The sequence below is a fragment of the Salvia miltiorrhiza genome, chromosome 3 (assembly GCF_028751815.1).
Source record: "Salvia miltiorrhiza cultivar Shanhuang (shh) chromosome 3, IMPLAD_Smil_shh, whole genome shotgun sequence".
Taxonomy (NCBI): Eukaryota; Viridiplantae; Streptophyta; class Magnoliopsida; order Lamiales; family Lamiaceae; genus Salvia; species Salvia miltiorrhiza.
The window spans coordinates 46,374,122-46,389,038 of NC_080389.1; the positions used below are offsets into that span (position 1 = coordinate 46,374,122).

Below are 14,917 nucleotides of genomic sequence, written 5' to 3' on the forward strand. Positions count from 1 at the left end.
TCTTTAGCATAAATTTTAATAAATATTAAGTGAATGAATGTGTTGTAAGTAGAGAAAGAGGTCCATTTATGTTGTAAATAAAAAGTAAAAGGATTAATGGTGTGGTTATGTCCAAAATTGAATTGTGCATATTTTTGTGGGACAGACAAAAAAGAAAAGTAAGTAGTATTTTTTTATTAGATGTTGAAAGTAGAGAGAAAAGTAGAATAGAAGAGAATAGCGTATAGAGCGTAAAGAGAATAAATCTGTAGGAGCCTTTTATTATGAGGATTAAATGCCTCTATTTATAGGAGATACAAATCTAGGGTTAGGGTTTAGGGTTAGGTCATTAAGTAGGGAAATATATATATTATATATATTTACAACACTCCCCCTTAAATGACTAACCCTAAAAATGTGCTGCCTCATTAAACCTTGCTAGGAAAAATTCAATGTGACAAAAACCTAGTCTAAGGAAAAAGAGTACAGCTGCTCCCCCTGAAAATGATCATTGTATATCTTTGAGTCGATATATGCCGATCTTGTGTATTAGCTTTCTGAAAGTCGATGTTGGTAATGTCTTTGTGCATAAGTCCACCAATTTATCGATTGATCGAATCTTCATGTATCCTTTGAGTTGCGTGCAATTTGACTTGAAAGAAACTCCTCATTTGATGTTAGAGTCTAGATGTTCATGCCTTGTTAAAAACCTTACCGTAAAAACCCTATGGGAAAAATTCGATAGAGGAAAAAAAGTACAAGACATATATTTACTCATATATTACACTAGTTGCCTCGTTAAAAACCTTAACTAAGAAAACCTCGTAGGAAAAAAAACTTAGTAAGGGAAAAAGAGTACAACCATTTGGCCTTCAGGGCCATTGACCTTCAAAGTCTAATTTTCGAAACTATTTAAAAAATCCTGCTCCCCCTCAAGATAACAATCTTGAATGTGTTCAATATAGTTTTCGAAATTAAATAAATTATCAACATCATCCACCAATTTCGAATTTTAATTTCTTTCATAACATAAACCAATCGTAATTTGCTTTGAATATAACCAATAATATGGTTAGTATCATTTAAAATTCTCATTCTTGAAGAAACATTAAATCTTGCTAGCAAGTAAACTTCGATTTGTATATCATGCATGATAAAAGCAGTGCTTCAATAGCACACAAGTAAGGAACTTCGGGTCCTAAATAATTTCGTTATTTTCTTTTGGTCTAGGTGAATGAATATGATATAATCATATTCATCAAAGCCTTCTTCGGGGAAGTCGATTAATTCATATAAAATACAACTCGATTAGTTCGAAATACTTATCAAAAAGATGCTCGATCTACAAGTCGAGACAATACTTAGTTTCAACTAAGTTATTCAAAACTCATCTTTAGATATGAGTTAACTTCCTCATGTTTTGAGTATTTATAAATGTTCTTTCTTCGGGAAGAATTCACTTAGTCGGTTATGGACTTTCATATATATGTCCATGTTTAATGACCTATATAATAATATAACCTTAACATCCATAAATTTGATAGCTATGTCAATGATTACTGCCTATAAATGTTATATAAATAACGAAACATAATGTCACGTATAACATGAGAATATATTTGATTGATTTTAGGTTTCTCAAACCCTTGAGCTACTAATCTCGCTTAACATCTTATTACTTTCATTTAGCGAGTTAGGCTCTGCCTCATTGTTTATTTCTATATTTTTCAGTGCTTTTGGCACTCTAATATCATTTGTTTTGGATCCAAATAATCTTCAAGTTGAACTAGCAATTTGTTGAGGCAAAAGTTGTTGTCGACAGCTATAATTTTTTCTATTATACGATTCTCACGTATTCACAAAGTTCATGGCAACTTTAGTAAAACCAAACTTTCACCATTTTTCATAATATTTGGTCTAGTTGTTTCGTAATCCCAATATTACGATAATTTAGTGCACGTGCAAAATGTATTGGGATTATCGTCTTCAGGACGATCCTTTTCGTGAGGTTTCGAAGTTATTTGAGTTCTTTATTTGATTTTGTAATCCGCGGATATTTTATCTTGGGCACCAATAGATCGTTTACGCTTCTGGCGTCAATAATCATTAAATCAATTTCGTCCTTCAGGGACTTCAATTATTTGTGGTGCAATATGACATATGTATAAGATTTCACTCATGTGGCAGTCAATAATAACTTGTTGAACTTCTAGTTCATTAATGCATGAATCTAACATAATTAATCCAACGAGAAATTTACGGCATTGTACAATTCATCATTCATATCTCCCCCTAATGCCGAAAAAAGTTTTAAGTTGGATAAATCAAAGTATCAACATATGAATTGATCCTCAATTATTGGCTCTATATATGTATTTTTCACAAAGTATACATATAATTTTCATAGAGCTATGAGTGCATTTGAATGGTCATAAAAGAATTTAGTAGATGGAAAATCCTCTTCGGGAGGTATTTTAATCACGCACTAATTGTAATGTAAACAGCCCAAGTACTAAAGTCTTGAGTTATTTTTAAATCATTGGGGTGTATGAATTTGAAATTCATTTTGACATGATTATGTGATAAAAATAATAGATCATGTATAATTATTCAATTCTCATGGGAAAATCAATGAAGCTCTTCCGGAGCCCACACAAAAATGTTATCAATTTTTAATTGTATAACTCATATTCTCAATAATAGTTCAAAAACAATTGAATTGAGAAGATCAATTGCTCTTCAAGAGCTTGTAATATTTAAATTATGTGTATATGTTGTTTTTCATCAAGAATAAACATATATCACCTAAAATATAAATTGTTCTTCAAGAACATGTAATATTCTTCAGGAATATTAATTGTGCTACTTCGGGAGCATCAATATTAGTTCAATATAAAGTAAAGCAATTTAATAATAAATTAAATACTAAATAATAAGAAAATATCAGAATAAAGCTTAAAATAAAAATTCAATCTCAATATTTTAATATTCTTCCGGAATATTAATTTTATCTCACATGTTCATCGGGAACACATTATATTTCATATTTAATATGAAGCTATATCCAGGGACGGATCCAGAATTTTTTTTTTATGGGGGCACAAAATAGTTATATACATAAAAAGTACATTCAAAACAATTACTTTCTTCGTCCCATTACAAATGCCCCACTTTTTATAATGGGATGTTAATTACAAATGTCTCATTTTATTTTTGGTAATATATTCTCTCACTAAACCTAATATTTAAATAATTTTCATTAATCTACTTTATCTACTTTCTAGATAATTTTTAATCTACGTTGCAGGGAGTACTACATAGTACTTCAAGTCTATTACAATTCAAAACTATAAAAAATCTTTTTTCCAATATACTCCCTCCGTCCATGAAAAAGAGTCTCATTTGGGGTTCGGCATGGGTTTTAAGTAAGTCGTTAAAGTAGGTGTAAGTGGGATAAATGTACAATTTGTAGGGATAGTATTAGTACAAAAAAGTAGAATAAAAGTACATTTTTAGTTAAAAAAAATGGAATAAAAGTACAATTTATTGTTAAATGTAAGAGAAAATGTGTGATATAATGGTTCAAAAAGTTAAATGAGACTCTTTTTCATGGACAAAAAGATGGGGTAAGTAGGACTCATTTTCGTGGACAGAAGGAGTATATAATTAAACTATCATTGATATATGATCTCCCATCCAATTTAAAAGACGCAATCAAATTAATTTATATTACAAATTTATAATATTAAATTATTTTTTGATAATCAAGCTTTGATGACGAATTCCTTATTTGATATGAAAAGAATTTTTTATTTGATATAATGATATCCCTTACTATTTGATATAAAAATAATTTTTTATTTGATATAATCATATCACTTTTCAAGTCTGCACTAGTTTTGGGGTTTTTAGGGGATTAGGAATATTATAAAATAAAAAAGGTTAAAGGGCAGTATTATAGTTTGGGCTGGATATGGGATGGGAATTGAGTTTGGGAACATATATAACTAATAAAAAGAAATTAAGTTGTGGGGGCACGTGCCCCCGTACTTGGAAACGTGAGTCCGTCTCTGGCTATATCGTTGTGTTTTCATCAAACACTTCAACGATTTAATTTTAATAATCTTCAAGATTATTAAGAATCATAAATTCATTCCACAATGATGAATTAAAAAAATAAAGCAATCCTTCAGGGATTGTATTAATAAATCAATTCAAATGTGTTCATCGGATACACATTATATTTAAACTTAAGGGATATCGTTGTGTGTCATCAAAAACTTCAACGATTTATCTTTTAATAATCTTCCGGATTATTAAGAATTGTAAATTTATGTTTCTTCGGGAAACGATATATAACATATTAATGTAATATACTCCAAGAGGCAAAGAATGTATTAAATTAAAACTTTGATATCATGATATCAATTCATCACCATTCCCGAACACACCAAAGCCACAATCCGTTTAATTTGAAAAAAATTCAGATGAAATTAGAGGTCAAGTGAGAAACAGAATACAATACTAGTAAAACCTACTCATATTTAAAACTGTAGCAATCTTTCATGGATTGATTTAATTACAAATCAGAAAAGCAATCAAATTCCACTGACATTTAAGAATTTCAACCCAAAATTCATCCTACTTTTTCCAGAGAGAAAAGCAGCTAGATCAAGCAGGAAGAAAATTAGCTACAGTCGAATCTATAATCATTTTAATTCTTCTTTCATTAATTTTCACAATTTTAAAATATCAATTCGATTATCACACCTATAAATCGAATGGAATTACCTTGTTGGAAAGACACGATTCTTTCTTAGGGTATACCTCCAATATTGACTCAATTGGATAGAGAGAGCACATCTCCAAAATCACTCAATTGGTTAGAGACTCGTGCTGATATCGTGTTGAAAGTAGAGAGAAAAGTAGAATAGAAGAGAATAGCGTATAGAGCGTAAAGAGAATAAATCTGTAGGAGCCTTTTATTATGAGGATTAAATGCCTCTATTTATAGGAGATACAAAGCTAGGGTTAGGGTTTAGGGTTAGGTCATTAAGTAGGGAAATATATATATTATATATATTTACAACAAAATTGGGTTTTTCATTTAATTAATTTGTTGTGCACCACGTGTTTAAATATTTCTATTTCTTCATTTTTCACTTGACATTTAAGTTATTTTTCTTTTGACATACGACAACATGATGAATTAAATTAAAGGGTACATTTGACGAACATAGTTTGAGATGGAGAGGATGTTTAGCTAAACTTATTTTAAAGAGTTTATAAGCTCTTAATTGAAGCTTATAAAATATTTCAAAATTTATAAGATGTAACCTTTTTTTTCTTTAAATATGTAGTAATTTTTTAAAAGCTTATAAGAGCATCCGCAGCGCGGAGCTCTTAGACACGGACCGAGCCGACGAACGAGGTGCCGCACGGGCTTGTGCTAGACACGGCTGTTGGTGTCGGGTATGGAGTGGAGAAGAGATGATCCACGCGGGAAGTACGCACAATTTTAATTTTTTTTAAAGGAAATTTACCTGCGAAAATTCTGAAAAACCTTGTTGTTGTGTTGTGGGGAAGATGGGGAAGATGTGCGAAAATTATTGGGTTTGGCTTGGGGCGGCTTTTCCTTTTGTTGGGTGGGGTATTGTTTTAATTTTTTATAATTTTTATTTATATATTTTTTTAATTTTAATTTTTTATTTGTTTTAAAATTTTAAACTTTTATTGTAATTTTAATTTTAATTATTTTATTTTATTTTAATTAATATATTCCCCTCCTCGACTCTTTTTTGAATTTTGTATCCGGTACTTTGTATTATTTATAAATTTATTTACCCAATAAATCTCTCTTTAAAATACTAGGTCCTAAGTCTCAAGTATGGATTGTAATTCCATTTTATTTGGATATTTTGTCTAATAATTACTAGTTTGTACATAATCCAATAAAATTAATGATAATTAAGAAAGAAAAAGGAAATGTTTCTATTCCATATACATTTTTGTATTTGAGATTTGTGTCTCACTTTTATTTTTATTTTTTAATTTTCTTGCATTTTTTTTGTAATTTCAATTTTATTTATTTTAGTTTAATTTTGTGATTATTAACTAGCTAGGGTTTATTTCATCCAATTAAAATATGTATATAATTATTTTTTTATCATTTTTAAATTTTATTAGCTAATAGTAAGTTGATAAAGTCAAAGATAGAGTATATAATTTTTAAAAATAAAAATTAAATATAATTCATAATTTTATACTCCTTTTGTCTTCAAAATAATTTACTACGCTATGGATGTATGTTTTAATAAAATGTCAGTAGAGTTGTAAGTGGAGTGTGAACTCTATTACTATAAATGGAAATGGTAAATTTTTCGTCGACGGTCGGAAATGAAATTGTGGCAAATTTTCGTACACTGAGAGAGTAATAAATTTTATTTTATATAAAATATTATTAAAATAATAGTTACAATAGTAAAACGTGATGGCATACACAAAATTGTAGGATACTCAATTTCATCCCACATTTTTTACATCCTATTAGATTTCGATTGTACGTGACACAACACATAAGGAAACGAATTTAAAAAGAATTCAAATCGGCTAATGATTTTTTTAAGGAATTAATTAAATTACAGTTAAACATTGCTTTTTTGAATTTTTGAAGCAAATAAAATAAATATTATAATATTCAATCATGCTTGCATTCATTAAAAGGAAAAGAAGCATGCCAGTAAATATTCCATATAATCTTACAAATTTCTCACACACGCGTACATTTATAGTGGGTGGAGAATTAAAGACAAAACGAAGATAATAATAATACTAATTTAAGTAAAATATAGCGAAAAAATATCATTAATCTAGCTAGCCTAAAAAATTCTTGAAATTCAAACTACTCAAAATCACCAATTTTCCGAAATATCAACTACACAATCTTACCATTATCACTAAATCAATCGTCATTTTAGTTTCCATAATCCTCCCTCCTCGAACTCTGACTATATACCACAAAATACAATTCCCATTTTCATCACATTTCAAACCCCGAAAAAAGAAATTAAAATAAATAAACTTCCACTAATTAATCATGGCAACCAAAACCCTCACATCACTCCTCCTCGCTCTCTCACTACTCCAAGGCATCCTCGCCCAGGGACGGAGCCAAGAATTTAGTTCGGGGAGGGCTGAAATTGTACGGGGGTTTGGGGGCAGCAGCCCCCGAGAATTTTTTTTTGGGCATTCTGTATATTTAAGATATTTTTTTTATTAAAATACGAGCATAATTAATACTAATAATAACGAACAATATTTTCATAGATTATATAGTTTCAATATATCACAAAACTTTTTTTGGACATTCCGTATATTTAAGACATTTTTTATTAAAAGGCAAGCATAATAATAATAATAACAAACAACATGTTCATAGATTATATATTTTGTATATATTACAAATTAGTTTCAATACATTATAATTTTTTTTAGCATTTCATACATATTAGGCATTTTTTATTAAAAGACAAGTATAATAGTAATAATAACAAACAATATTTCATAGATTATATATATAGTTTTAAATAACAGAATTATCCTTAAATTAAGTATATATGAGAGAATATAATAATCAAACACTCTTTTATAAAACAAAATTATTTTATAATAGGTATAAACATATATCTATATATATATTAAAAAAAAAAAACTCAAAATTTGGGAGGGGGCTCTAGCCCCCCTGGCTCCGTCCCTGTCCTCGCCATCCGATTCACGGTCACCAACAACGCCTACCCCCGGCGGGCGGCGCTTCAACCGGGAGATCGGCACTGCCTACACACTCACCGCAATGCCGCAAATCGCCGGCTTCATATGGAAGATATTCCGGCAACCCTTCGACGCCGACAGACGTCACTACTTCCCCGACGACGTCGTAAACCTGTACGTCCAAGACCTCCACGACGGCGTCCTCGGCGAAACCGGCGAAAACAACATCTACATGAGCGCGGAAGGCATCGAAAGCTACCCTCCCGGCGGCGGAGCTAGGTCTGAGTTCACCTCGATTCTGTACCATGAAATGACGCACATTTTTCAGTGGTCGAGGAAGGGCACGGCGCCCGGGGGTTTGACGGAGGGGATGGCCGACTACGTGGTGCTGAAGTCGCCATTCTACAACGCCGGGTAGGGGAGGGGAGCCGGTGGGACGAAGGCTACGGCGTGACCTCGAGGTTTTTGGAGTACTGCGAAGGCCGAAGGGCTGAGGGAAGGGTTCACGGCGGAGCTGAATAAGATGATGAGGGAAGTGTACAAAGAGGAGTATTGGAAGGAATTGTTAGGGAAAGATGTTGATCAGCTTTGGAGGGAGTCTAAGGCTAAGTATACTAATGTTCATAATATTTGAGAGATTATTTGGGGGGTTCAATTCTCATTTTCCCTCCTTTTTTTTCCGACTAAAAGAAAAGAAGAAAGAAAATACAAATATGAGAAAATTAGGGTATAAGTACAAAATAATCTATTATTAATTCAAATAAATATAAAAAAATAATTATAAATCCGAAAATGGATGAGTGAACCCTTGTTAATTATCTTTATATTATGTAAAAGCATAATAAATTAAAATTAAATACAAAATAATTAAAAATTATAACATAATACGAGTGCTACACGGTGGTACACACTATATTTTGGGACAGAGGATCCCATTTGAGTCCAGATGGGATCATCTGTCCCAGAATATGGTGTGTACCACTCTTCATTTCTTTATTTTATAAAAATAAAAAAATTAGTATATTATAAACTCTAATTAATATTTATCATTGAAAAAATAAAATTTAAAAAGTTATATACCTTAACTTTGAATTAATGAACCCAAATAATCTATTATTAATTCAAATAAATATAAAAAATAATTATAAATCCGAAAATGGATGAGTGAACCCTTGTTAATTATCTTTATATTATGTAAAAGCATAATAAATTAAAATTAAATACAAAATAATTAAAAATTATAACATAATACGAGTGCTACACGGTGGTACACACTATATTTTGGGACAGAGGATCCCATTTGACCCAAGTCGCTCCTTGCAAATTTCGGTCTTACTCATATTAATATTAGTTTTTCTAATTATTTTATGTGTAAGTGTAATTAAGTCAATTTATTGAATGCTAATTTTGAGGCGTACGATCTTAATTGGATTTAAATGAGTTTTTCTATAATATATTTAGATTAATTAGATTTAAATATTAATTACCAATTTTGAAGAAGTAAATTACTTATTACTATATTACTATCAAATACGACTTTATACTTAAAACTATGTCATTTTCTTGAGGTGAATTAGAGATTTTGGATATATATGTATACTTATTACGGGAATATATATATGGTGAGATTTAAATTAGTTTGTAGGTATATAATTGATATTTACTTGGGTTCGAATCTTAAAGGGAGCGAAAAATTTTACTAATTAATTTTGTGAAGATCGTTATTCAATATAATATACTGCTTTATTCAATACTATATATTGATTTATTAGTTATTCTCAATCCTCACGAAAAATAACAATCTCACTAGAACCTAATTCTATACTTATTACAATCTTTATAAAAATATATACTAAGTTATACTGAATTGATGATTTCATAATTAATTTCAAACTAATTTACTTAATAAATTTATTCATGATATCTAACAATTCGAGTAATGTCGAACTTTAGAAATATGTTACTTCCGATAAAAAAAATCTAGAAATGGTTTGAAACATCTATTTTAAAATTAAAAAAAGAACCAAATTAAATTTTTATGATGAAACCAAAATATCGAGATAATAAAATGCAGTTCAATTGATGAGACACTTTCCTCCAATCATTAAGTTAGAGGTTCGAGTGACAAAAAAAATCATTAATTGTTAATCATCTTAAAAAAAAAATTGTGCATTATGTACATATTCAATCAATAACTCTATTACAAATAAGAATTACACACAATCTTACAACATATTCAATCAATAACTCTATTACGAATAAGAACTACATACAATCTTACCTAAAAATAAAGATAAAATACCATATACTTTCTTTGTTATGAAAAACTTCTCACTTTTCATTTTTGGAACGTTTGCAAGAGAATTTCCTAGCTATTTACTTTTGAACTATACTTCACCACTTATAAATACCTCATTTACCCTTACGTTTCATCTTTTCACTACTCTCAATATTAATTGCAACACATTTTTACCACTCTTAATACACTTTTTTTGGGGGAATAATACACTTAATATATTGTGCCTAAACAATGTGCATATGATTCATTTGTCAATAAGCCAGGCTACTTAGATTTCGATTTAATAAAAAATGTTCTAGTTGTGATGCTCAAACTCATTAAGTGAACTAACTTTAAATATAGGGAAAAGTAGCAGTTGAATCTCTAACATAGACACGTTTAGCCCCCAATACTCAACATTAGATTAATCAGATCTTCGAAGTCTCAATTTTGGTGCAATTAAACCCCTCCCCGTAACACCCGTTCCTCCTGGTACTTGGCGATGGTAGTTGGCCCTGAAGTTTGTCTGCAATCTCTGAGGAGTTAAAGGCACTGGAAAATCACAAAGAAGGGTTCTACATTGCCGCACTGTGGTTGCACGATTGCCACCCCAAAACCCTAGCTGCCAACGTGGCCGCTTTCGCAGATTTCGGCTACTTGAAAGATTTGCTGGAGATCCTTTTCCTGATTCTAGAACAAAGGGTCCAAGGTGTGAGAATCGGCGAAAGAGATGGGGAAGACGTGGAGCTTGGAACTCGGCCAATGAGCAGTGGGAGAGAGTAAATAAGAAGTTGGCGGAGGCAAAAATATTTGACAAGGAGAGATTTTAATTGTATCCAAATTGGAACATCGAGGACTTGATTGATCCAATGTCGAGTAATAGAGGATTAAACGTTACAGGGATATCCATGTTAGAAGTTTAGTCGCTACTTTTCCCTTAAATATAAAATATGAATAAACACGAAAAAGATGGAAATTCGCAATGAACGATTGCTATATATATATTTGTATAAATTGCGCAGCGTTACATCCGGTTCTTCTCAAACATTTTATTTACTTATTAATTTACCTAATGATGTAAGGATGCAGGAACATTGCTGTACTTAGCCTTATACTCCTCCCAAAGCTGATCAACATCTTTCCCCAACAGCTCCTTCCAATACTCCTCCTTATACACTTCCCTCATCTTCTTGTTCAGCTCCGCCGCGAACCCTTCCCTCAGCCCGTCGCAATACTCCAAAAACCTCGACGTGACGCCGTAGCCTTCGTCCCAGCGGCTCCCCTCCCCGGGCGTCGAGTAGCCTTCCACGTAGAACGGCGACTTCAGCACCACGTAGTCGGCAAACCCCTCCGTCAAGCCCCCCGGCGCCGTGCCCTTCCCCGACCACTGGAAAATGTGCGTCATCTCATGGTACAGAATCGACGTGAACATAAACCTAGTTGCGTCGCCGGGAGGGTAGGTCTCGATGCCTTTCGCGCTCATGTACACGTTGTTGTCGCCGGTCTCGCCGAGGGCGCCGTCTTGGAGGTCTTGCACGTACAGGTTTACGACGTCGTTCGGGTAGTAGTGCCGCCGCTCCGCTTCCGTGGCTTGCCCGAATATCTTCCATATGAAGCTGGCGATTTTGGGCATTGTGGTCAGGGTGTAGGCGGTGCCGATCTCCCGGTCGAAGCGCTGCCCGCCGGGGGTGGCGGAGGCGTTGTTGGTGGCCGTGAATCGGACGGCGAGGATGCCTTGGAGTAGTGAGAGAGCGACGAGGGACAAGTGAAGGGTTTTGGTTGCCATGATTAAATTTTTTTTATGTTTTTATTTGGTTTGATATGTGATGAAATTAAAATTGGTTTTGCGGTGTATATATAGAGTTCGAGGAGGCAATATTATGCATGTGATTTGATTTAACATTATGTTATGTGATTAATACAATTTGCACGGATTGCTAGTTTTGAGTTTTGACTGTCCTTAATTAAAGAATTTGAGGGTGGATTTAATTATATTTTCCCACTGTATTTTGACTCAATTAATATCATCTTGCCATGGCTTTTTTTTTTTTTTTGAGGGAATCTTGCCATGGCTTTGTTTTGCCTTAATTAAAGAATTTGAGGGTGGATTTAATTATATTTTTATTTTGACTGAATTAATATCACTAGTACAAAAAAGCGTACGTATAAATTGTAATTTTCACATAGGCCTAAATTGTAGTAGTACTGTATAAAATAACACGTTTTATTCTTGCAATTACAATATTCTTAATTACTTTTAATAAGAAAATTACGGTGGGTGATATTCGTTTTAATTAGAGTCTTGGACATACTTCGTTAAAAAAATAAAAAATGGTGTAGTATATTTTCAACGTTTTTGTAAAATATTACTATAAATTTGAACGAATATAGTATTACTTTATGAAAACATATATAATCTTTATGTGGGTGTATGTGTGCGAGATTTTGTAAAATTACATGAAATATCTGCAAGCATATATATTATTAATTAATATGAATGCAAGCATGCTTTTTTTTTTCCTTAATGAAAAGCAAGCATGAATGAATATTCATTGTTTAATTGCATGTGATGATACCCTATTTGATCATGTATATACTTTAATTTCATTAACGTATATCAGTATTATATATTTTATTTGAATTCATATCCTTATATGTTATGTTATGTATTGTAGATACACCCGCAAGAGGTTAGGTTATAGTGAAAATAATTATATATTTTCGTGAAAAATGATAATAACGAATATATATATATATAAATATATGAATAAGCGCGCAATGTACGAATAATATATTAAGTTATATGATGAAATTTTCGCCTCCTCCAAGATTCAAAACCAAGTTTGAACGGATATTCGTATATTACAAGCAGCTTATTCGTATATTTAAATTAGTTTACTTGTCATTTTTTATTTACATGATAAATTTAGATCAGCATTTGACATTCTCGATTTATTCATTGGATTTTTACGGTCGTTGACCCTGACAAGGAACAAATTGTTATCTTGGATCCCTCTACAAATAAATTCACGATGAAATTTGGAAACAAGCACGTGGAATTATAAGTTTTGATTTGTAAAAATATGTTTTTGTCTTATTAATGCATATTTGCCAATGCTTTATGTATTTTTATACATGAAGGGTCTTAAAGTTGTTCAATATGTAGATGGAGAAGAAACGAAAAAAGAAACATACACGGGCAGTCATCAAAGTATTTAACCAAATATAATTTGTGGAATTACAACTATTAATTAATTAATTAATAATGAAAATTTTAATGTAGGTTTCTAAATAATCAGACTACTTTCAATGTGGTTTCTATGTGATGAAGTGCATGAGAGAGATAGTGATGAATGATCATACTTGGACGATGAGTTCATTACAATTTTTGGTAATAATTGTGTAGATTAAATTGTTACAGTGATTTAATATATTTTTTTTATCTTTGTTTGATTTTCTAAATTATATATATACCTAACAGGTCAATGCTAACGAAAAATACTCAAATGAACAGATAGATTACTTGTGATTAGAGTGGGCAAATTGTACCTAAAACATATAAATGAGTAGAAGGTTGTATTCATCTAAACTTTATTGGTTGGTGATATTTGGGAAGTTTGATGAGTAGGTCTTGTAATTTATATGGATAATTGTAATTAATTCTTTTGGCATTGAGTTTACATACTATAGTTATATTGTTATTTGTTGTTGATGGAATGATTGAACAGTATTGTTCATATAAATAACATTGTTGATTTATTGAGTAGTTATAGCATGTTATGTTTTAATTATATTTATTTTGATGGAATAATAATATGTGTGACTAATTTGTTTGTGATGATTTTATTGAACTTTGAGATAATTATATTGGATTAATGCATTCGTCACTAAATTTTACTGCACTCGAAAATAACAAATTTGTTGCTTTGATTTGAACCCAGTTGCTGCATCTATCAAGATAATGCGTTCATCGTAGACCTTAATGATTAAAATATTGAAAATGGTTATCTATGATCTTATTTTATTTAATGATTCTTAGTTGAATCTCTCCATATTTAATAATGCTTGCAACTTTTAAATCCTAATTTGATTCATTAATCTCCTTCTTTTTATGTGAGTTTTTTACCTCACTTGTTAATCTAGACGTGAAATGAAATATATTCATCAATATCAGTTTTCACTATATAAAAATTGATATTAAATGCATAGTATTATAAATTAAGGTAAATATTATATTAAACCTTGAACTATAACTGCTTTATCAAAAATACTCTGAAAGTTTCAAAATGTTCTCTAAATCCTCAAAGTATCAGGGTTTTATCAAATATATCTCACATCTCTTTTTCGTTCACCAGAAACGTGACGTGGCTCGCCGGATGCAACACTGTAATTTATATTCTATTTTTTAATGCATATCATTTTATAAATGAAAATCCATCCTGGAAATTAAAATCTATTCTACCCTTTTTAAAATTCAAAGTAGTTCCAATTAGTAATAAAATTCCAAACCCTAATTGAATATAAAAATTCGCGTTAACCTCTCTACCAGCGCCGACAGAATCTCTCAGGATTTGCACTGATCTTTGCGTGGCAGTCGAAGGCTGGTAGCTTCGACGGGGAGAAGGGGAAGCAGAGAGGCAACGGTATACACAATAACGTAGAATGTCTTTTGATTCAAGCCACGACGCATTGATATACTCGAGGGTGAGACCATCTTGTAGACATGGGCCTTGTCACCTTGGACGTCGTATACCAGCTCTAATCTAGGAAGAAGGTTATGGGGATGTCCACGTTGGAAACAGGTTTGAATGTTCGAAAATTTTAGGATAATGTAGTTTTTTTCGTGTGTATGTGTTTTGGGGTTGTTGATTTGGGATAGTTTTTATGTGATAT

General features: G+C 31.4%; 1 protein-coding gene across 1 annotated transcript; it reads right to left on the bottom strand.

Annotated features, from left to right (window-relative positions):
* Window positions 1-11,049: 11,049 nt before the first annotated feature.
* Window positions 11,050-11,887, bottom strand: LOC131016118 (uncharacterized). Its single transcript, XM_057944731.1, has one exon. It carries the CDS (start codon window positions 11,808-11,810, stop codon window positions 11,094-11,096), a length of 717 nt encoding a protein of 238 aa, XP_057800714.1. The 5' UTR covers window positions 11,811-11,887; the 3' UTR covers window positions 11,050-11,093.
* Window positions 11,888-14,917: the final 3,030 nt, after the last annotated feature.

Bases quoted from the DNA above. Each gene is read 5' to 3' on its own strand.
- LOC131016118 (XM_057944731.1), bottom strand. From the start codon at position 11,810: ATGGCAACCAAAACCCTTCACTTGTCCCTCGTCGCTCTCTCACTACTC.